The sequence below is a fragment of the Tympanuchus pallidicinctus genome, unplaced genomic scaffold (assembly GCF_026119805.1).
Source record: "Tympanuchus pallidicinctus isolate F22 unplaced genomic scaffold, pur_lepc_1.0 scaffold8, whole genome shotgun sequence".
Taxonomy (NCBI): Eukaryota; Metazoa; Chordata; class Aves; order Galliformes; family Phasianidae; genus Tympanuchus; species Tympanuchus pallidicinctus.
The window spans coordinates 55,744,264-55,768,902 of record NW_026294802.1 but is presented as its reverse complement, the minus strand read 5'-3'; the positions used below and the strand labels follow the sequence as shown (position 1 = coordinate 55,768,902).

Here is a 24,639-nt window from a genome sequence, read left to right as displayed (position 1 = left end):
GCTGTGCTAGATAAAGTCACACAAACTTTATGCAGTCTTTGCTTTGCTTCAGTGAAACTACTGCAGACGTACATAGCCATGAGAAAAAAAAAAAAAAAAATCGGCTGCAAAAATGTGAAGTTCTGAATCTAGCTCTACAAAATTCAGTTTGTGTTATGCTGGAATTCAAGGATCAGGCAAGAAAATATTTTCTTTTAAAGATTCTTGACTTTTTTAACACCTTTCCTTCCAGTCTGCGTGCCTCCAGTTGGCAGCCTGCTTTGAAATGCTCCTTACAGTCAGCGCTACAACAAACAGGAATTTGCAGCCTTCCCTCCATTCAAAATCATCACAGAGCAAATTACTAAGATGTAATAACCTATCTGTTGAATTGCATCCCTTCTACCAGTCAGAGGGTTCTGCATTCACCGTAGGCAATCATAGCCTCCATATATCTTTTTCACTCCTCTTCCTCATCAGATTTTTTTTATTTTTTATTTTTTTAAATGCCCGCTCTCTGTATTCTAACCCCAACAGTCGCTCTTTTATCTGCCCTCAGCCACAGGAGGCTGCTTCCACATACTGCCTCACTTACTAAATGCACATCATGAAATTCACTTCAGGGCAGTTGAGCAGCGACCCAACCCTCCTTGTCGGCCCTGGCAGGAGCACTGCCATGCCTGGCACCGGGTGGCATGGACCCGGGCAGTGAGCGGTGCCTCTGTGCCAGCCCTGGTCTTTTAACAGCACATCCGTTCACATGTGATTCCACAGATCCACCTAAAGCTCTTTCCTCTCCACAGTTCCCCATGATGCAATCCATTGAAGTTTTGGGACAGTTTTTATTACAGCATGTGCTAAGGCCTCAAACGTAAAGCAACATTTTGAAAAGGCAGCATCTGTCTCTGCAGGCAGGAAAACCCTTCTGTTACCACACTGAACTGTTACACATAGCAAGAGATTCAGCTCAAGCTGTAAACTCTTGATCTTCCCTCTAAGGTCTCTACTTTCACTTATCAGCCTGACATCTCACAGTGGGGCCACCTGAGCAGACTGCAGGGCTGGCTCCAGGGCCTGCAGGCTGCAAGCAGAGCTCAGAGGGAACGCAGGCGAACGGAGGTGGCCGGCTCCCTGGGACCCTCCAGCACAGTTCAAAGTGACACGTTTCAAACAGTCCTTTCCTCCGTACCCCATTGCCTTCAAAGCACAAACAGCTTTATAGCCTGGAGAATGTGAAGCATTCATTCAAGGATGCACTGCAGTTGCTTTTAGCCGAGCACAGCTCTGCAGAGCCACTGCTACCCGCACGTTTCCAGGATTTTTTCTGAAGGAGTTTAAAGCTGACGCCCTCACTCTCACCATACTTTGATTTTTGCCATCCCACTACTGTCAGATCCTTGCAGTTCTGTCTCTTTTTAAGCAAAAAATGCAGTAATCCAAGAATTAAAAAATAAAATAAAAGCTCCCCAGCAATTGGATTCTGAAGACAAAACTTCTCTGAAGTAGAAAATGAGTTAACACATAATTAGGGGTTTTCCCAAAGAGACTGAATAATTTATGGAAAGTTACTGACATGTTTCTGACATGTTTAGTCCAGTTATGCTTTTGTACAATATTAGACTGTGACATCACAGCATTGAAAGACAATGTTTTCAAAAGAGGAATCAGTTATTGTGAAGCCAACAACATAGAAGCTCCAAAAAGTGCTAAACTTAGAGCGTTTTCCCAAATCATTATTTTATAAAAGGAAAAGGAAAACATTCCTGGCTGCATGCAATGTGTGCTGAAGTTACAGGATCCCACTTGTAACAACTTTCCTTCCCCCTGTCACAGCTGAAATTAACTGCGCTCACAAGGAGGCAAATGAACAGAACCAGAGCACTCTGCCTCCGTCATTTAGCAATTTGTTACCAAAATTATTCACTGAGCAAAGACCTGCCTTGCCAATGGTGAAAAAGAGCAACTCCAGCTCAGAATGAGCAAGCTTTCTGTATTGATAAACGGATTAATGGAGCTCCTACTTTGCAGAGAGCTGTAAAAAAAAAAAAAAAAAAAAAAAACCAACAAAAAACCCAACACAACTGTACTTACAGAGGGTGCTTCTTTCTATGTGAAGATACAGACACTGTTTATCTAATGGTTGGAAAGCCTACAAGAAAACAGCAAACTTCGTGCTGTGGTTGTTGAACTGAAGCAGTACTTTACTAGAACCAGGTTTTTTCGGTAATTCTGCGGTTGTAACAACTATTTTCTTTACATACTGCTATAGAAAAGGGACTCTTTTCAACTTAATTGAAGACACTATCAAGAGTAAATACACTGGGGCTTTTAATAAAAACAGTATGAGGAGAACATTCAAAGCTAAATAATCAGAAGCAATTTGTGTTCATGAGCAGAATGATGTGTCATTTTTTTCCCTTGCAATGCTCTGTACTGGATCAGTTTTGAGACTGTGGCAAACTTTAAACCTATCTTAAAATAATGAACAGCAGTGAGGGTTGAAGATAGTTTGAAAAATACTCTGGAAAGAGAAAACATATGCCACAGAGTGTGGTGCAAAAGTCATATTTCATGCATGACTTTAGAGAATGTTAATAAGGATTAGAACCATACTTCAGCAGAACAACAATCAGTCAAAGAAGTGTAATTAATTTTTCTTTAGATCTCTACTAGACAAAAAATACAGGAGAGATAGCATTGTTGCCTATGGATTTCACTACGGCTAAGAAATATAGCCTTTAAATACACGCCGTAATGGTACACCATAACTGGAGTGTAGTACATGACTCATTTGCTTTATAATTGTTGGTTTTATAATATGATGAATCCAAAAATATTTTAAACTTCAATTTTTTCCTTTGGCCAATAAATATGATTAAGATAATACATTCAGAAACATATGTAAGCTGTGTATGCAGGACATATGGAAAGCAGATGTGTTCTTAATTTACATATGACCTAAAAAAAAAAAAAAAATCAGCTGATTACCAGAGATAGTACTTATTGAAGCTGTTTTGGCCTCAGAAGCACTGTTTCTAGCTCAGTACCATACTGAAGTAGATATTTTGCTTCTCTCCCATCTGAAACCCTGATTTCAGTGCTGCAGATACTGTATCCCTGGAACAGCAACCATTTGGCTTCTCACAGAGCAGTCCAGAAATGGAAAACCAAGATCTTCTGTTTCTAAATAAAAATGTTATTGAAAACTTTAATATTTTAAGCGTATATTCCAGCATATGTTTACAAAACTTGAGCCGTGCCCTTGCTTATGCTCTTTCAACCATAATGACAATAAAGGCCATGCTTCATTATAAGCCCAACAGTGAATGCCAAAATCAAATGGTAAAGCTGTACCAGTCTCACTGGTGCAAAATCATGCTGGAGCAATGATCCCTTTTTTCCAAAAACCAGAAACGAGCAGGGAAGGATTTTCTTAATTACACCTCTTTGCAATAGAGGATCTCTAGGCACCACAGCTTTATTTTTATTCTTTTGGCTATACCTGATAAGAAAACGGTAACGTATATAAGTAGTGATGAACAGCTTAGCTGAAGACACTTCTGTGTTACATCATAAAACCAGGAAGGTATGTTACCATGTTGGCCAGTGGCACCACAAGAAGTCAAAGCTGGCTGCAAAAAAATACAGGATTCCTAAGCATCTGTAAAGCAAAAAGCATTTTCTAGTCTTTTCTTCAGAGGTTGTTCAAACTGCAGGGGACACTGCCGGAGGGACAAGACAGCTTTCCCAAGACATAGGGGTAACTGAACACAACACTTGTAAATGAAGACACGTCTCGGCAGGCACTTGTCACTGTCAGGGGCTCTGATTTCTGCCAGGTTCCAGAGTGACAGCACCGCAGGTAGCACAGCAGCTGAGCCCTGAGGTGGCCCTGTGCTGCTGCAGCCCCAAAGCTAGGCTCTGTGTTGGGCAGGAAGCAGCTCCAGCCCCTCCTCACCTCCTTCCCCAGTGCGCAGCAGATGTGAAGATCCTTCCTCTTCCCAGTGAGATGCAGGGAGGACCTTGTACAGTCTCTGCATCCCCACAAGCCAGACTGCTTTTTCAGTCAACAATACTTGAAAATCTTCCTCCTCCATCCTCTCTGCCAACATGTAACCCAGGATTTAGTTGTGCAGCAGTGGCTCCATGGCCCTCCAAAGTGAGCCCACCCACAGTCCACTTCTCAGCCTGTGCTGCCCCTCCAGCCCTGGGGATCCCACAGCCTCAGCATGCAGCCAAGCAGCAAGGCTGCTCCTGCTGCCAGCCAGGCATTAAGTCTTCAGCCCAGCACTCTCAGGGGCTGTTTCCTCAACTTGGGCTCCACAACACACATCACTCTCCTGTTGCTCATATATATATATACACTCATATGAGTATATATGTATATATGTTATCTATATAATGATGATACACTGTTTTCACAGCACAGTTGAGGTGTAAAATCCCAAGTAATCTCCAGCACTGAGATCTCATGAGATGCTCTGCCAGGTCCCAGCCACATGCTGGGGCTGGAGCCCAGCATTTGGTGTTGCCTGTGGTTTCCCCCCCACTTCTTCTGCATGCAGAGCCTGCAAAGCAGCAGCACACGGGCAGAGGGGGCCCTACTGCTGAGTTGGGATCCTGAACAATTCCTCCTCCACCATCCCTCTGCCAATATTTTTCTTTCCTTGTCCCAGAATCTGTCCTTCCAGGAAATCTGTTTATATCACACAAGGCAATGGGACACGCAGTAATTGTTGAACTCTTGTCCAAGAACTGCTCCTCTGCCAGCTCTCCTCATTCTGCAGCTCTCCCGCCGCCACAGCCAGGGAGCACAGCACGCACAGCCCAGCTCTGCTGGGGGCACTGGGACACTATGGCACAGTCCTTAAGTGACTCCCGAGAGAGGAACTACAAACCCACCTCACTTCTCAGAGATATCCAATACAGTAAATACACGGATTCTTTTATAACAAATCCCAAAAACACAACCTGTGGGGCGAGACACCACAGAAAAGGTAATAGAACTGCAGAAAAGAACCAGCCTGTAGGCTGTTGGGGGCCTTTCCTTGTCATCATCAGCAACCTCCTGATCTGAAACATCTGCATTGTCTTACGGCGGTCATCAAGACCCACTGTCCCTCTGAACTCCAAATGTTTCCCTTCTCTGCTGTTCATTGCCTCCCTGGGTCACAGGCCCTCGCACACAAATCATTTCAGCCTTTAGAGGAGGCTGAGAGAAAGGCTGGGAGGCTCTGAAATTCAATCCCAGAAAGGTTTTTTTTTTGTCCAAAAGTTATTTTTGTTTCGATGAGAATGCTTTAGCATCGAGTGCTTCTAATGCAGCACCACCTTCTCAACCTCCTGCGGGTGGATTGCCATCCCCACTACCTGACCCACTGGCTCAGGGACTAGAGGACACAGAGTGGGTCTGGGGGGGTGTTGTGCAGGGCCTGCTGCATCTCTGGTGGGTGCAGAAACATTGCACTGTTTGTTTTCTTATGGAGTAGAAACGTTAGTTCTTAGTATACAACATCCAAACTGGAACCTTTGCTGGCTGAGCTACTAGCTTATATGCACAGATTGGAGCAGCAGAGGCACAATATTTCACATTAAATCCATGATATAAATGGGATCTCAGATGGTTTTCTGAAGTCATTGTTTCTGAAATATTCACATCTTACTGATGCATTGTTTTGTTTGCATTTAGCATTTCTGTTAAAATAGTCCTGATTCCTCGAAAAAGTTAACCTTCAGAGCAATAATCTGTTTTACTAAGCCTTGTCACTAGGCATGCTCTGATATCACAGAGCAGCTGGCTGCTGCAATTCAGCTATTAGCTAACTGGCCTTAAAAGTCTGCAGATATTTTATAGGCACTCCTTCTCACAGATCACCTAGATATTTAAAGTGGTTTTCAGCTCACTGCATCCAGTCCTCTCCTTACTGTAAGACTGCCACAAAATTGACGTGGATTTTGAGATTTGAGGAGAGCTCTGTTTAAAGAAAACATTTTGCTGAAGGGAAGCATTGTTACTTTCCAGATTCCTTCACTTGCTGCTCTTTTTTTAAAAAAAAAACAATGCAGTGTGCATTTTCACTTGCTTCCATGTGGAACAAACAAATCTGGAGGAAGCAGCAGTGCACTCTTCCATGCACATCAGACGTGGGAATTTTCCCATCCTGATGCCTGGTGCTGCCCAGGTCCTCAGAAGACATGGGAAATGGTGCGCCTCAGTGACGAGAGCACCCTGGACAGGCCCCAGCCTGCAGGAACCCTGGGCAGGTCGCTTTGGAAAGGACTTTGATATCTGCTGAAGCAAAGTGCCATGGGAGGTGCAGACATTTCCCATGCATCAGATGTGTGCTCAGGCTGGGGAGCATGAGGTCGCCAGGAGACTGGCTGGGGGGAAGGGGAATTCCTGAAAGAAAATTTCTTAAAAGCTTAATTAGCACTGACTTCTAACATCTAAACTTATTAAAAAAAGTGCATAAAGATGAAGAGTACAGAGGAGCTGGACGCACCTTCTAAAACTAGGAGTGGTGGGTAGTGCTGAGTAAACTACCTGGTAGCAAATCAGCTGGAGTATCTCTACCAGCAGTTCTAGACTAGATGAAAATAAAGAAAATCATAAAAATTTATTGTTCCCTTGGTTTTGATTACAGCTTAAAAAGATAAGAAAAAAATAATTAGTCTATACCTCAGAATACAGCATTCTTTTAAAGTTTCCCTGAGTTCTGTTTCAAAAATTGCAGCAACCAGTATAAACTTCACAAATCCACTGAGGAGGCAACTCTTCAAATACCTGTGGTTTCCCACATTTTCCAAGAAAAACAGAAAGATTTATAGTTTCTCATGTTAAATCTGAGAGGCTAAACTTTGAGAGACATACTTGCCCACCTGCTGCATGTGTATTAGTTCTAGCTGAAGAGAAGTCAATAAAAATGGAGAAAGAAGAATTTGCAGAGCTGGTTGAAGTAATAAGATTTGTTTCAGAGCATCTGATCTTTAGACTAACAGACTTCCAAACAGTTGGACAAGTAAATAAAGCACCACAGGGAACCACTAGTTGAAATAGGTTACTGCAGAGATACGCACAAAGGAATTCCTACAAGTAAGAAAGGGCTGGAGCTATGAAACTTATAACACCAGCTACTGGGATGCATTGTTGACTTCTACAACACTTAGGAGTGAATTCTATAGGTATCCACGCCCAGAGGACTACACAGAATTCTGTTCTCAGCTTTGGACAAATATTAAACCCCTTCACAATTACCACTGAACAACACTATTTTGCACTTCGATGTTTGATTTTAGCTTCATTTTCTCCTTTCTCTGAACGGAAATGTAAAGAAGCGTGATAGATGTCTCCACATAGTCTTACATATACAAAGAGAAAGGAAATGTCTTGAGAGGTTTTTTCTGTCTTTAGAGAAATAAAAAGAAAATTTAAACACAAAACATTCACCTACGAATCCTCCTACTGTCCTCCTGGGACTTTTCTGCACCATATATCCATCTCCTCCTGGAATTAGGAAGGATGGAAGGATAACAGCAAGCGAAAGTCATTCACAGCAGCGCGTAACACCATACATCAAACCCACGTAATAACAACAGCTCAGAGCAAGCAGGGTAGGATGCGTAGTACAGTAGGCAGGAGTTTTCTGCTCTGACTGAACAAAGCGCAGGCAGAGAACAAAGCCAGAGATGTCCCCTGTTCATCTAGCCACGAGGGGGTGGAGGTGACACTGTTGTAAGGTGCCATCTGATCAGGACTTCTTTTCTGTGCTTGACATGAATAAGGGGATTAGGATGGCAAGTTTCCGTGAGCTCACTCTATCGGACAAAAGGCCCAGAGGTTTAGTGTCACGCTGCCTGACAAAAGTACAGGAGGCTGTCAATCAAAGGCTGCTAGGTACTTGTGTTGGTGACATAATCTTATTAGAAGATAAACCAGTGAAATCCTTTTTCATGATGAAAAGTTACATTTAATTGCTCCTCTCCTTTTCTTCTCTTGCTCTTGTTCATTTGTCCATTTAACTTTGTTAATGTTAGCTATTACAAGAATATAATGGGACAAAGATGCAAGCCATCTACACTACAGCTATACTCACAATAAACGAGCAACTGAGGATCCAAAAGGATGGTAGCATCTGCAGAAACAGCATCGGTTGTGATCTCTTAAACAGAAGGTTGTAAGTTACTGAAGTAATTAGCAAGTGTACTCATGCACAAGGATAAAGTTAAACGTTATGTCAGTTGCTTTAATACAAAAGTAAGCTGGCAAAAAGACCAAAAGACTGCAAAGCTTGGACTCCGCGCAACAAAGGGGAACTTTCACTATTCTTCTAAAGGAGCAAGGCCATATTAGCCTTAGACATACATCTGTTTCTCTCAGCCAATTACAGGTTTGTTTCTTTTTGGTATTTGAAAGACATCTGGTGCTGACAGAGTGAATCACCTTGCACTGCCCTGCAGTGACCATGGAGAAATACAGCAGTGCCTGGAGGAGAGAGCCAGGAGCACAGCTCGATGCCAGGACTAGCAGTGGGAGAGGAACGGGCCTGGCCCACACACAGGCTGCATGGAAGCTCTCTCAAAACCGAGAAGAAGCATGTGAAGTTTGCACAGTGCTGCCTTGAGGCAGAGGAGAGAGACAGGTTGTTCAGCATCCAGCCCTGGTGCTGAGGATGTAGCAGTGCTGTCCCTGGGCATGGTGCAGCTGGAACTTATGCAGCCAGCAGCTACTGTGTGAGCAGCCCACATCTATCTCAGCCACATGAAGCACAGCCCCCAGTCACCACAGGACTAATGTCCTCACCTGTGGCCCCTTAAACATCCCAGCACAGCCTAGACATCATTCTGTCCCCTGGGGCCACTGCACACAATGCAGGTAGTATGGCTGGCAGGGCACTGTGCTGCACGCCCTTCTCTCCCATCATAGGCCCTGCCCACAGGCTGTTTGCCCTGGCTGCATCTCCCCAGCAGCATCAGAAACAGCAGAATGGCAGGAAGCTGTGAAAAGTTATAAAGATATTCTCTGAAAAATTTGAAATTGGGAAAGAAAGTTTGGACTTGATCTTGTTTTAACAGGAGAGATCCAACAGATTTAGGGTCAAGAAGTCTGTCCCACAGAAATCAAGCTGGACACAAAGCTCAGCCAAGCTTTTGTCTGCAGCAGAGGAGAAGAGTTGTTCAGGATACAGCGGCTTAGACAGAAAATACCTCTGGGAAGTAAATCAGCAATTGCCATGCAGTTTAGTTACCCCAAGTCCCCCAGTTCTTCAGCTGGCTGGGTGTGTAAATAGCTGCTGACAAAACTGGGTAAAAGGATCCAGTTATCAGTGCAAGATTGCAGCCCAAGCTAGTAGCTATGCTTCTCAAAACAATTTTTTAAATTGCCAGTATTTCCACAATTAACGCACTACAAACACATTCTCCAAAAACTGCTGGTATCATTTTTGTGAGACTCTGTGCCACTGAAATAAGTTTCACAAAAGGCATCTGAGTGTGCATATTAGCCAAATAAGTTAGCACTGCAAACATGAACTGGGCAAAAAATAAATGAATTCCATTCATTTTACACATCCTGTTCCTTATTTCATCCAAGTGCCTGTCCAGTCAAGAACAAACTAGCATTTTAAGCTGAAATGCTTTGAGAAATTAAATGTGTAATTCTCTTCCATAACTCAGATCATCTTAAAAAAAAAAAAATCTTGACAAGTGTCCTAATTCCTCACATTTTTACTGAAAATTTGCATGAAAATCTGAAGGGAGAAAGATAGAATGAAAAAAGTGACTTAACATTGTTTAAATAGTGGTAGATGGCCACTTACTGAAGAGACAACTGTTAGATTCTGGGCTGCCAAAATACGCCCCTGACATTTCACACTTTGCCAGTGTAAAACCCCAGCTTATGGGAAGACAATTTCAAAGCACTGCAAGATATTACAAATCAACTACCTGACTTTATTTTTTCCTCTTAAAGTATGTTTCTATATTAAGCACATTTACAAAATCCTTTTAAATGCTTGAAAACATCATAAGACATATCACATATTAAATATCTGCTAGCTCAATGTTAAACACTAAAATCCCCATTAACTAAGTTCTTGCCTGAAAATATTTTCTGTAAGTTATTTGCTACACACTCAAATTTCTATTACATTTTCTTCTGAAATCAACAGAAGATGTGGGACCAGATTAGGCTCAAGCTCAGCTCTACCACAAAGTGGTACTGGTCATCTTTGCGTTAAACACCGCACTGTGGAGGCTCATCAGTGGAACAGAACTAACACAAAGGAACATTTAAAAGATTTCAAGTCAGCCACCAGAGTAGGGACAACGGTGACCTAAACACAGAAATTTATTTTCACTGATCAGACTCAAGCAGATCCATGAAAGCATTAGGAAGTGCTGTCAACTATAGCTTGAAACCTAAGAAAGTAGCCATTCAAAGCACAGTAGGCCCTTATAAACAGTTAATCCACGCAGCTGCAGTAGTTAAAGCAAACACACTACCCTTCACTGCACCATCAATTACACCTTCCAAGAAAAAAATTACACAAACTTTGTAGGATTTTTCAGAGAGAAGATGGATTCTTTTGGAGACTTGAGGTCACGACTGGGCTGTTTAAAGTATATTATTAACAAATAAACATTTATTGCAAAAAAACCCTATAGGCCTTTGGGGAGGAAAATTGTGTTATTTTTGGCATCAAATGACACAAGCCATTTATGACATGAATGGCTATCACCAACAGACTGATGAAATGGCAAATGTCTCCCACTTAACTTCCCCTGGCTTCCTGAATAAACTTTTTCAAACACTTTTTTTCTTCTGAAATGGCAATAAACTCCGTGTAATTTTGGTTTTCTCTCTGTTCTAGTTATTTCAAGATCCGTAGCTGGAAAGGGTTGAAGGTACTTCCAGATGGAAGCTGAAGACTCCCCAAAGACTGGTAAGGCGATGAAAATCACATTGTTGGGGTTTGGGGCTATGCTCTGCCCTTGTTTGTATGTACTCCTGCTTGAGTGACAACTTGCAACTGGCTTTCAAATGGCTGGGTGAAAAAGCTGAGGTTTAATTGTGGCATCCAACAAACTGAATGGATGTTATAGCTCTTGTCATTGAATGTATCCGCTATGCACCCAGACAACCCCTGCCAAAATACGAATTTATTTTGAAGTTAAAAAAGCCACAACTGGAACAGGCTTCAATTATGCTAGACAACCAATATTCATAGGACGTGCATGAAACAAAGACAGCCCACATGCCTTGGGCTTGTTTTACATCCCTTCTGTAACACCATCACCAGCTTGGTGAGCTCAGCACCATGCAGCCCCCGCTGCCCACAGCCTGGAATCAGGCGCTGCCATGGCCACCCGCCTCAAGCAGGAGTGGCGGTGGATGGGAGGAAGCTGCTCTGAGCAAAGTTGCTCTCTGTAATTGCCCTAGAATCACTGGGGATTCTCCCACATAAAATTAATGCAGGCGCCATCAAGGCTAATTTACTCCACGCCCACAATGCCATGCTGGGGAACTGGCCCAGGCAGGGAGGCCAAGGACAGAGCTGGCAAGAGCTGCCTGCCACACCAGCACCACCTGCTCTGCTCATCAGGATAGGCTAGGTCCTTAGCAGCAGGCAGAGCCCTTGCCAGTGGCCAGTGTGTGGCCAGAGCTGGGCAGGCAGGAAACCCACGGCCATGAGACACCCTGCATGCACCCCACACACATTCTGCATGCATTCTTCTGGGCTGTGGCAGCTGGCAATGTACTCAGCATCATCCTAGTGACCCCGTTAAGGGCGTAGCTGCTCACTGCAGCCTTCTGTTCCCATGGGCTGACTGACAGTGTGCTGCAGATCCAACCACAAAGCCTAGCAGATTCAAACCGACGATACCAAGTAGTGATAACATCGCTGCAGCATTTCGCATTCCACTTATTCCCTCAAACATTTCTACTGTTTGTAATTTTGCAACATTTTATATACTGCTCTTAATAATTACCCATCCTTTGTACTACACGTACTCCTATCCTTACTCCCCACCTGCACAAAACCAGAGCGTTGCTTGTCTTTTCACAAACTCATATGCACAAAACAAAGCGCACATGCAGGGCACGGTCCTATCTGGTACAAGTGTGAGTACTCACGCAAATGCCAACACAAATGTAAGTAGCACACGGATACAACACTGCTCATGTCACTCCTTTGTGACTTTTTAAGGAGAGATGTGCAGACAGCTTCCATGCAGCCCAGGAACGTCTTGTGAAATGAAGTGCTGATGTAAGTAATTCCACTCATATGTGCATAAATACAAGAGGGAAAGCATCCTTGCAAGGCTTCTGCACACTTGCTCACAGGAAAGTGACTCCTCAGCACAGCAGCATCACTGCCAGCGCAGTCACATGGAGCAGGGACTGCAGCTACCCAGAGCCATACCCCAAGGTGACATCCTTCCTTCCTCCCCCCTCCCCCTCCCTCCAGCCTGACCTGGCAAGGAGGACAGAGGCAATGGGCCTGAGCCCAGGGAGAGCTCTGCACCCCCACAGGGCCCTCAGAAAGATGGTGTGGCAGGGCATGCTGCTCCTGGACCTGCACCAGAGATGGCTCACAACTCAGGCCCTGCACTCCCCACAGCCAGTCTGTGCCCCCTCAGGCTGGCAGCTCCAGCAAAGCCCTGGTACTGGGCATGGGGTCTCACACCTCTCCCTCCCCAGGCGCAAGCACACATTCTACAGAAGTCTTTTGGGGACATTCCTCCATATGGCTTTGGTCCACCGGGTCTTCCTTAATCACGTCTAGCTATAAAGCACAGAGTTTAAGCATCACAACATGAAAGTTAGATAAGACTATCTGAGAACATGGAGAGGCATGTACATTCTTCTGATGTTGAGTCTGTGTAATTGCTCCCAGGTATCAAAAAAGACCAACATGTAATCCAGCTACTATCACTAGTAGACTAGTAGAATCACTCCAGAACTTTTTTGCTGTTTCTTCTTGTTTTTCTTCTCTCTGCCTTCTTTCTCTATAACTCTGGATTCTAATCATTAACAATTAGAGACTGAGTGAAGCACTAGAAATACGCTACTTGCATTGTTCCAGTGAGTTGTCCTAATGCCATAATACACAACAGAAAGTACAGCAACAACAGCACAGTAGCAAAGTCATAAGTTGCAGCAAGTAAGGATATGCTCAAATACAACAACAACAGGGAAAAAAAAAAAAAAAAGTGCAAGCTACTTACCCTTAGAAGACCTCATGTATACAAGGCTCTCCAGCAAGATACCCTTTGTCTCCACTGCTAACCCTCAAATGAGGTCTGTGCAGGGCTGGATCCTGGCTCCATCCCTTCCAATCATTCAGGTACACTGCATGCACCTGAGCTCCCCTGGGTCCTGCCTTCCCACCAGGTGCTCAATCACTGCTTCAAATCGTGACTTAGCATTTCTGCTACAGCTGTAAACACAGAGAGGACTACCAGCATACAGAGGAACACGAGGCAAAGAACAGGAGCTGATTTTTGTCAAGATGTTTGGTGAAGGCAGAGATGGGTCCCTAATGCCCTTGCTGCCAGCACCATTACCTACCTCAGGGCTCACCACTGCCCTCTCTGGCTACAGCAGGAGCTAAGCTGTGGGGTCACTCCACATGCCACCTTCCACTGTCCATGAGGTCAACGCCAGAACCCTGCTGAGAGCCAACTAACAATGTTATGTGACATGCTTAGGGCTGTGTGGACCTAAAGGAAGCCTGTCCCTAAAGCCTGAGCAATACTGAGTGAGCAGCTATACCAAGTTCTCTCCGGACATTTGCTGTCAGGAAACCTGACCCTGCACAACCCTGCAAGCTGCTGCAGGCAGGGTCATTGGCTCCCATGGTTCTGCTCACTGAGCCCTGACTGAGGATTTGCCAGCCCGGGCCCTTGCTGGAGCCGAGGGATGGGCAGCAGCCATGGCCCAGCACAGGAACGGCTCCAGGAGCATCTGCTGGCTTCAGCCTGAGCTGCAGCCCACCACCCTGAGGCACCACGGCTTCTTCAAGGGCCACAGAAAGGTACTGACTCGAGCCCGTGTGTCCAAGCCTTCATGGAGAGGAAATTCAGCCTGCAAGCTAGGACAATTAATACAATTAATACCCACGTAGGGGAGGAGGGAGGATTTCACACAATGTCAGATGCACAAAACGTCCCAACGGCCGCACAGACACTGAGGGTCACTGACCCACATTCAGCAGGAGGACAGACCAGGCAACACAGACCCCAACTGCTGGAAGCACACGAGGTGAAGACCAGGCTGCACTGTGTGCTTGCCCAGTTGCACCCAATTCTGAGTGGGACCCCAGGCAGGAGGGGCACCCTTTGCTCCACCAGCTTTTGGCTCTCTGGCCGTCACTGCTATCAGACCTCCTGCAGCTTCTGACCATGTGGAATGCTCCTGCAAGGCTTGTGGGGCTGGGAGGTGGGCCTGTTCTTGGCCAAGATCAGCACAGCACTGAGGGCACAACACCACTAAGATAAATAAATGGAGAGCTGCAGGAGAGGTTGCTTAAAGCTGAATATTAAATACAAATAAATGTCTGCTGAAGATCCTGAAGATTTATGGATGGTGCTGGGGCTACCAAGCTGCCACATACAGCTGTACCCTCCTGCACCAAAGGTTTCCAGAGGCTGCTTGCAGTCATTTCAGCGTTTTGTTTTGTGGGTTTTTTTTTTGTTTGTTTGTTTGGTGTTGGGGTTTTTTTCCATTTTGCGACTCGCTCCATTTCCTGGTTTTCTACAGTGCTTTCTTATAGGATTTTCTAATAAATCTATTCTATACAATACAGAACTAAATGGTCATCTCATCTCACATGCATTACCAAAAGAAACCTCAGCAAACAGGCAATCCCCCATTAAACTGCACTGAAGTTAAGAGAAAATTAGAAATCAGAGATTTCTAATGGGAAGTTGCAAGAATAGGTTCTATCAGGTGATAGAAAAAATAGCAGCTGTAAGCGAACTGATCATGTCAAAGGATAGGATCCCACAGCCGTTCTGTGTTGTGGCTGTCAATGACACTGCAGCCTTTCTCACTCCTGGGTTCTGGTGGGTACCACGCTGCAGCCAAAGCCCCACAAAGCTCCCAGTGACCCTGGCTCCGCTGGAGCAGCAAACACACTGCTGGCCACACCTCTCACATCCGCCTCCTGTAGGAAATGTGCTTTCTCACCAATATACAAGGAATGCACTAGTGCTAAATTTGTAAGGAGAAACTACTGTGAGCAGCAGTGATGCTTGTCAGTCTTATAGCACAGTGTGAGTAATCACTAGCTGTAATAAATGCTTTAAAACACTATTAGTCATTTCTTCTGCAAATCTGCTCACTTCCTATCATAATAACAAACTACAGTAAAAGAAACAAGTGTGGAAAAGAGTATGGGTATAGACTGTCATGTAAAGATCTTTATGTTTTGTTTTTTCAGTCAGTGAATGCTGATTCAGGTTACACTAAGAAGCAAACACATGAGAGCAAACTTCCTAACAGCTACCAGCAGGATTTGATCCTCAGCATGTGCACATAAATTCTATTAGCTCTTACTGGGAGAGTGCATGTGCACACTTGTACATTATAAATAATACACTGATTGCAGTAAAATCAAGAGCCAAACTCTATCCTTTGATGAGAGAGGACAGCTCTCACTGAAGTCAATAGGAACTGCATGTTCACAAGTTCATGTCAACATTTGCAAAGGAAATTTTTTTGCATATTAAAAATAATATGTCGTATGTTTTGGAAGCAAAGCAATGACCTCTCTTACAAGTGTTCTCCGTAAACACGTTGGCTTGTTACAGAAGCACCAGAGTATAAACCCTAACAAAGTTCCTAAGAAATATGCTACTCCTCCTTTGCGGTGATATTAAGTGGCTTTTAGTCAATTTGCGCTGTAGCAGTTCTGCTGGATCTATAATGAAGATCACTGTAAAATTTCGAAACCAACAAATTAACACACTGGGATTAACCATTTTAACAATTCCTTCACTTTAACACAACCTTGCAAACGTCTGCTTGCTCACCAGCCCACGGCAAACAGTTTTTGAAGAGTAAAATTCCCTCTATTCAGCCTGAGCATCACAGTAAGAAGCATGCAGGCAGGTTTGAGGTGGGCTGGTAGATTTCCACCTCAGTCCTGAAAAGTTGTAACAGATTTTGGATTCCTCTAGTAACAACTTTATCTTCTATAGGCAGGGTGTACTTAATGTTGCATACAAGATCCTTCATTTTCAGGGCTTTCCTTCTACATAAACTCTATTAAAATTGCATAATTTGCAACACATGGTGTTTCCCACTAATAAGGTACATTCAGTATCCAGTAAAGGGCAGTGGCAATACATATATACTGGGTATGTGTTGGCTGTACAAAAGGAGAATATACTTATTGGCAATTTGTTTGGTAACAACTAGAGCCTATTTGCTGAGAATTGCCCATTCACTTCCAGGATTCTGTTCCTGTCTCCTCCTCACACCACTGTAGCAATGACGACCTGCCCGGATGTTCAGAATATCTCTGATGCCATGACTGGCTCTGATCTCGGGGACTGCGTCAGCCAGAGCGACTGCTGAGGTTGCTGAGATACATTCAGAGCAATTGCAGGCACACCGAAGGGTAAAACAAAAGCAAGACAATATTTCATTCGAGGAATATCAGTCTAGTCAAAGCAAGTTCAAGAACTTAAAGTAAATGTAAGAGCTGTGATATATATATCTATGTATACATACATACACATGTAAAACAACTATTGAAGATCTGCCTCAGTTTTATCTAGAATTTAACAGAGTATCCAGAAACAGTGAATAATTTGCCTGAGCAAAAGAAGCAAGATTCAGACCTGTATCAGCATGTGTGTTATAAACAGCAAAGAAAACCATATTTAAAACCGAAAGTTATCTTATTCTACCTTAAAGGTTTTGTTCTCTTGTGCTCTGTATTCTTGAACTCAGAAGTCTAGCCTGATTTTTTTATTTTCTTTTACACTAGATATTAATTTATTCATGTGCCTTCATGCAGAAAACATTTCTACTTTCTAAAAAAAAAAACAAAACAAAACAAAAAAAACCACGAAAAACAACAAATCAAATATTTTCTATCAAGATAAAATCATTCCTCAGTGACACACGTGTATATTCGACAATCACTCCTGGCTCACTTGATACGTTCATTCCAACCCAGCTAAAGAAAGGACAATTCTGTTCTTCATAGCACCCATCTCACTGCACTGTAACTCCTCTCGTTTCAGAACCTGGCTGCTCAGCTGGCAGGGTTCACACCACAGTGCTCTGTACACCCAACCAAACTCTTTGTTTCAGAACAAATGTGGGGGTTGGATATTTTTTAATGAACAAGACACTGTCGTTGCACTGAGTCAGTCTTTGCCTTCTGAGTAATGCAGCCATCCCCACATCATGCCAAAACACCTTTCTGCCACACAAACCATCCAAGAGCAACACATGGTTTGTTTACCTTTACTGGAGATTGCTGCACCACTCGCTCCACAGCTTTATTTATTTACTTGCTTGCTTTCTTTCACTGAAGCAGTAATAAGACTTATCGTATAAGCAAAAGAAATGCAGGCAAAAAGAAGCATTTATCCCTGTTCTTTTGTTTGTTTGCTTGTTTTCTGCGAGTTTGTCTTCAGACCTGAAATATCCTTCTTAAAGGGTACCATCATGTTCTTTTTCCATTTCACCAGTGTTTAACAGCCGTTGTGAACCTGCGCTCTGTGCAACTCATCAAAAGCACACAGTCCATTCAAGCAGCAGAAAACTGCTCTCCAGCATTATCACAAAATATTACCATTATGCTCTTCCAGAACTGCCAATAGCACGACACAGCACGAGAAGCATTGTGCAAAGCAGACACAGCGTGGGCTTGCCTGCTCTTCAGCCTAGCAGTGATAAGCAAAAAAAGTATTTCAGCAGTCCTCCCTTCCCCGCACTGAGCTGCCGGCAGCAGTCTGTGTGCTCCTTACGGCGGGGCGCTGGGCTGTGCAGGCCCTGTGCGTGTGTCTGTGTGCACGACTGCACAGCAAGGACAGCTCGCGTGGCTTTATGGATCTCCTTACACTGAAGGCCCTGTCCTCTTTCGGGTGCGCTCCGACCTCCTGCTGACTTGCACTGCGAGCATGTGGGGAGCTTGAGCTCACATCCAATGATTACTTTATCTGCTGCATTCTTCATGCCAGCGGAAGGAGGTACTAACAAAACGAAATCAATTCTTGTTGCAACAAGAACAGCGGTGAAGAAAAGTAGGGTGAGTATAAATCTCACCTTTGTGAATTTTGTCTGGAATGAAAAAAAAGAATTACAGTTGCATTATGAAAAAGCACTCCTTTTTCTTCTGAAAATTTGTTTCCATCTATGTGACTAAGGTAGGCAGCCTTTGCCACCACCTCTCAAGCTCACGAGAGCAGTAAGCATTTCAAGGCATTTCTGCTTTGTGGCCTGCTCCACAACAGAGGAAAAGGCGTACACATTTACAATTAAAATACATTAATAAAATAATCAGTCCAAAAAGTTATATTATAATCGAGCTATTTTATCACAATATATTATCGATAACTGAAAAGGTGTAACGTATGTCTGTGAATTAGCTCAGTAGTTTAGGCCAAAAGATAATGGATGCATTTTCTTAAGGGGATAAAGAGCACTCCTGTTCATTTTACACCAGCGAAGACATTTCAGTACTATGTATCATACGTATTGGCTATTTTTTCTAAGCTTGAAAGATAAGTATTATAAATTATCCTCTTATTAATATAATTGCATATTGCCTATGTTGTAAAATGATCCTCCCTATCATTTTCTACCGTGGATAAAACTATACATTACCACTGCAATTACTTTGTCTAGTGAGGTTACCACGCTTATCGAAGGAAACAACATGTCTCCCCAGACTCTTAAGATGTGTTCCACTCCAGATCTCTGTGACACTGCTTCACCTTAACTCCCAACCCAGCTCTGCTCTCTGCCGGCTCCGTCGGTCTGGGGCCAAACCTGCATGGTTATCTTCTCTGCAGGCCCTGTCCGTGTCCGCAAAGAGACGGATTCCTGCTGACACCATGGGGACCCCAGGGGGCTCTGCCTGAACTCCTGCAATTCTGCTTACGTCATCTGCACAAACAACAGTTACATTTCCTCAGCACTCCTGATTTCGGAATTGTTTGGAGGTGCTACTAAAGCCCATTCTTACAGACAACACTAGACCTGGCCCACACGTCCGACAGTGCGGGACTGTTTGCATTTCCAGCAAAAAAACCCAGAGTATTTCAGACACTTTTAAAAGCATTTTTAGCGGATGACATAACTTTAATCATTACTGTACGTCCTGAGCATGTGCCTGCGTTATTCCTCGTTTGTAAGCTGCAGTTCGTCCTCACGCTGTCGCACAATGGCACAAACAGGGAGCGCTGCCGGCCCAGCGCAGGAGCTGAGTGGGACAGCACTGACCAACAGTGAGCCTGCTTGAAAGAAAACGGCCGAGGAGAACTGAAAACAAATAAAATCTCCCCGTTAGCAGACAGAACTGCCCATTCTGCACGCAGCAGAACTTGAGAGCTCGAGTCACTTCTTGCGCCTTGAATTCTGCCTACATTCCACAGCCCGCTCTCACGGCAGAAATGCTTTCCCTCTCTCTCCCTCCCTTCTCTTTCTCTCTCTCTCTCTGGAAGAAAAATAACCTCCGTGAAAATTAGAGACATTTATTAATAGGAAGCCTTTGTATTATTTTGAATATAAAACACAGCTGAATCAGGAAGCATCACTCTCAGTATTAAGCTCGTGTGAAAGAATTTACAAAATCTGGGGGAGTTAACATTTACACAGCAACAAGGTTTCCCAGCACTTTGTTTCCTTCCTGCTAGGTACACGCTGCTCCACGTTGCTCTGACACAGAAAGTACAGACATAGGCAAGGAAGGACTCAAAGATGAAGAATGGTACAAATAAGCACCAGAAATATATCGCAAGTACTTCTTTGATAGCATCCAATAATGATGCTAAAACAATGCCTGACGTGCCTTTAAGAATCTAACAAAAATCTACATACTCCTCTTTCCCACTCTAAGCAAAACTGAAAATGCATTAATGAAAAATTATGAAAAACGAACTGTGAGGCTCGTTATGCTGTTCCCTGAATAAATGACCGCCTTTACAGCCTTTATTTTCAAAACTAGAATAAGAACATGGGTCTTTCTAGAAATTATATTTATTTTGAGTAGATATAAAAATGTAACCTGAGATGCTTATTGTTCGTGGCATAGATACATTTAAATATCAGCAGTAACTGGGGCAAATCGTTACGTAACAACGAGTAGTGAGGAGAAAACAAAGCAGAAGAAAAGCAGGATCAGAAAAAAGCAGAGAAAAAAGGACCATACAAATGGAAAAGAAATGTAATATTAATATTAACGTTTTACAGCAGGAAGCATTGTTACGAGTGACACAACAAATAAACTCATTTAAGCAAATAACCTGAGTAAAACTACGTAAAACAGCTATTTTTGGGAAGCGTTCATTCTAAAGGTTTCAATTTATCAGGGAAAAAAAAACTTTTGTAGAAAAAGTTGTGAATGTAAGGTTCCAAATGAGTATCAATCCTGCAGTCTGGCAAAGGTCTCATTAAATTCAAAGCGATTTTGTTTGACTCAGGTTTGCAAGAGTCCGCCCTCCCGGTGCCATTGTTCTGCTCCGTATTTTTCCCTAAAAGCCCCACAAGCAAAGGTATTGTGTCCCTCAAAACAGCACATCTTAGAAAGTAAATACTTCACATGAAATCAACAGACCAGTATGTGCTTTTCAAGAAAAAGGTTGAATTGCACCGTTATAAAAACAGCACAGAACACATGCACAGCAAAACGCAGGTTCTACTGATAGACCGGCGGTACTTTTGTGATCAATTAGATTTATCAGGCACCTCTGACTGCTTCAAACTGTGCTTGGGCCACTAAGCCGTCTCCCCCAGGATTTACTCTAACATTCCAAGCACAGGGGTAGCACCAGACAGACAACAGCCAACATTTTTATTAAAAAAAAAAAAAAAAAAAAAAGACAAATATTTGCAGCCTCCCCCCTAATGCCAAATGCCCTCATCCCAGGATGGGCAGGAATCGTTGCTGACCCAGTGAAAGGTTTAAGGTCTGATATCTGACCCATCAGAAGCTTGCTTTCATTAGAAAGACGAGACAGCAGCTCTCCAAAGATACACACAGAGCACTTGATTATAGTCCTGGGAGTTCTGGAGAAATCTGACCTTTAAATTACATTACTACATACAGAAAATCTATTTAAAGTACATTTCAGCAACTAAGATATTTCAGTAATCTTTATTCTCCCTCTTCTATTTTTTTCCAGAGATCTCTAAGCAGGACTCCAGTAACAGAAAGCACCTGATGTTACTGATAGTGCCCTTCTGCACCCCGGCACGCCGCTCAGCACCGGGCAGCTCTGGGCCGGCTGTGAGCAGGAGATGCTGAGCAGCCGCCGCTGCTGCACTGCTCCTCCGCACTGACAAAACCCATCGCCTGCATCGTGCTGCCGCGGAAGCAGCCGGCGTGTCTTTATGGCTCTTTTGTACTTCAGCTATCACAAAAGACGGTTTCTCCATGCTAAAACACTGCAGAGAGGAAAAGCACGCAAGCGATGTCAACGTTTGCTCTTTTGGGCTAATAAAATTTCAGAGAAAACAAATTTGGATGTACCGTGCCTCCCCTCCCCTTTCCGTGAGCTCCTTCTGCTGTCAGTCCTTGGGGGCACACACAGCAGGCCACCATGTAATGTCACACTAGGTGCTGGGATGCAACAAAGGCCAACATGTTGATATCTTTTTATTGCTCGTCAGCCTGCTTACCCCGCTCCCCCTGAACAATCGGACCCCTTTGATAACACAGAAATTTCTGAAGAAGTTACATTTCTATTTGCAGTCAAAGAAGTTTCTCTCCCCCCCGAAACAATACTCCTATCACCTTGGTTTCCGACTTACAAACTGTTATCCTTATTTTTATAGAAACTAAAAGATAGGGCTGAAGTGATGCATTCGTTTATAAGCATAAATATTTATATTGCCAAATAATGCCCTTTGTTTGTTTGTATGTTTTTCAGGTAGACTAACAGCCACTTTAAATTCATTCTCCATTAAGAAAAGTTCCTAAGGTAATATTGCCTACATGGGCAGAAGTTTCACTGACCTCCCAGTAGAGCCACTACCGTGTGTTTTATTTTGTGTAGAAGTCAAATGCAAAGGATGTGGAGGTGCTTCCCTAATAGCAGCCCAAGAAAACACAAATATTGCTAAAGCTTCAGCCCCACAATGGCAGGACTGCGGCAGAGCAGAGAACTCTGGTTTACTTTCATGTGAAGTACCCAGGCCCGTGGAAGATTCTTTAATAGCATGCTGGTAAGGGCTGCAGTATGAAATAACACGTTTTGTTGTAATTCCTAAACAGGGGGACATTTATCTGGGCCATTTATACAAGAGTTATAACCCTAACAATATTTATACTCAGCATGTCATGTTAGCATTTACTACCAGTTTCCATGGAGATGGATTTTCATGCTGTAGCTATGAAATGCACATTGTTGCCACTAAGCCACTTCAGGCCTTTCTGGAAGCCTGCTGAATGCCTGACAAAAGTTGATGCAAACCAATAGTTGTTGTTCTTTGTTTGTTGCCAGACTTCTAGCAGAGCCATATTATGTCCTAGTGATTGAAGTGCCCATGTTCGCCCCCCTCCCGGCACAAAAAGGATCCTCAATTTCGGTGACAAGCATGAAGTGGGCTTCTGCAGGGGAGGACAAACACCACGCAGGGCCGGAGCTCTGTCTCCGCACAAGGACACGGCGCGGCGGGGGGCCGCTTTCCCGACAAAGCCTGACATTTTGGGGACAAAGTGTAAATAAAATAAAGCGCGGGGAGCGCCCGGGCCCGCGAGGAAGGAGGCAGCGCCGGGCTCCTCCTGCCCCGCCCGGCCGCGGTGCCACGGTCGGCGCCAGCCCCTGCGGGCACGGCCACTCTCACCCCCGCACAACCCGCACGGCCCCGCGCCCGCTCCCCGTCCGCCGGGCAGATGCGCCCCGACGGCCCCGCAAGGTCACCTCGGAGCTCGCCGCCCGCACGCGGCTCTCCGGGCTCCTCCCGGCCGGGTCGGCGCCCGGGCGCGGCGGGAGGGACGCGGCTCCCAGGACCATCCTAAGCAGCGCCGGCGCCGCGGGCGGTTACGGGACGGGTCTCGGCCTCGGACGGACTGAGCCCACCGGCCCGGCTCCCCGCGACGGTGCCCCCGAAAGCCGCGTGGGACAGCCGAGCGGGCCGCAACGAGCTGCCCCCTCCGACGGCACCGCGGAGCGCAGCGGGTCCAAACGCGAGGACGTTTGGACTCCGCGTTATTTCAGCGCAACGCTCATTTCCAGGCGGCCGCTCCGCCCCGGCTCTGGGGTCCCCGCCGCTCTCGGCAGCCCCGGGCGCTGCCCCGTTTCAGCGGCGCTTTGGGCGTCCGCTCGGAGCCTCGCGGCGCTCCTCCGGGCCGGGCCGAGCCGCGCCGCCGAGCCGCGCCGCGCCGAGCCGAGCCGGTCCGGGCCGCGCCGGGCGCACGGTGCTCTTACTGTTGGTAGTCCTGTTTGCAGTAGAGCTTTCGGTCCCGGAAGTAGCAGCTGGTGGTGAGGGCTTGCTGACACACCGCGCACTGCAAACACTCCTCGTGCCAGGAGGACTCGTTCACCCTCATCAGAAAGCGATCCGAGATGGGCCTCTGGCAGCCTTCGCACACGGCCTGGTGCGGGCACTCCGACCCTGCGAACGGCAAAGCGCGGCGTGAGGCGGCGGGACGGCCCCGGCCCCGAGCTCGGCAGCACCGCGCGGAGCGGCCGCTCCCGGCGCGCGCCCCGAAGTGTCACTCAGTCCCGCGCCTGCAACCCGCGGTCAGCCCCGCACGGCGCAGCCCGGGACGGCGCGGAGCCGCGGAGCGTCTCCTCTGGGGCACGGCCGAGGAGCGAGCGGGACTCACCCAGTAACACTCCGAGCGTGGCCGGACCCGAGCGCAACGGGTGATCTTCCATCTTGATGCCGTCCAGCATCTTGGCGCAGTCCGTCGGGCCGCGCGGGAAGCACCTCTCCAAGGACTCGGGGCCCGAGGCGATGTCCATATGGGGCGGCGGCGCGGGGGAGCCGGGGACTGCGGGGCCGCGCACCCCGCGTCGGGCCGAGCGCGGGGCGCTGCGTTGCCAGGAGGAGGGAGCGCTTTTACTTTTATCTGGGAGACATGAGGCGCGCTTCCTGCCGGCGCTTCCAGAGACGGGGGGCAGAGGAGCGAGCCGGCGCCGTGCCCATGGGGCGGCCGCGCTACACGGGCGCGCACATTGCCGCGCACACGGCGCGGGGCGGCCGCGGTGTCACCTGCTCCCGGCAGCGCCGAGCCCCACGCCCGCAGGAGGGCCCTCCCGGGGCCGGGCCGGGCGGAGCGGTGGGGCCGGGCGGCGGCGGGGCTTCCCGGCGCTCCGCAGCCCCTGTGCCATGCGGCGTCCCGAGGAGCCGCGCCGTTTAGAGCAGGGGCCGCGGCGGAGGAACACACCCCCCGGCGCCTCACCCCTCCTCAAACTTGCTGACATTTGAACTCCATTGGTGCGCGCAGTATCGCTGCGCCGCGGTGATCC

The 24,639-nt window shown here is 45.9% G+C and overlaps 1 protein-coding gene across 1 annotated transcript in view; it reads right to left on the bottom strand.

The window, feature by feature from the left end:
* Window positions 1–24,194, bottom strand: part of LMX1B (LIM homeobox transcription factor 1 beta) — a 94,285-nt gene extending 70,091 nt beyond the window's left edge. Inside the window, exons 1-2 of the mRNA XM_052668931.1 lie at window positions 23,994–24,194; window positions 23,593–23,779 (exon numbers count right to left, since the gene is read on the bottom strand). Coding sequence (XP_052524891.1) covers window positions 23,593–23,779; window positions 23,994–24,132 — 326 coding nt within the window. The 5' untranslated portion in view covers window positions 24,133–24,194. The remainder of the gene's footprint in view (window positions 1–23,592; window positions 23,780–23,993) is intronic.
* Between the last annotated feature and the right edge of the window lie 445 nt (window positions 24,195–24,639).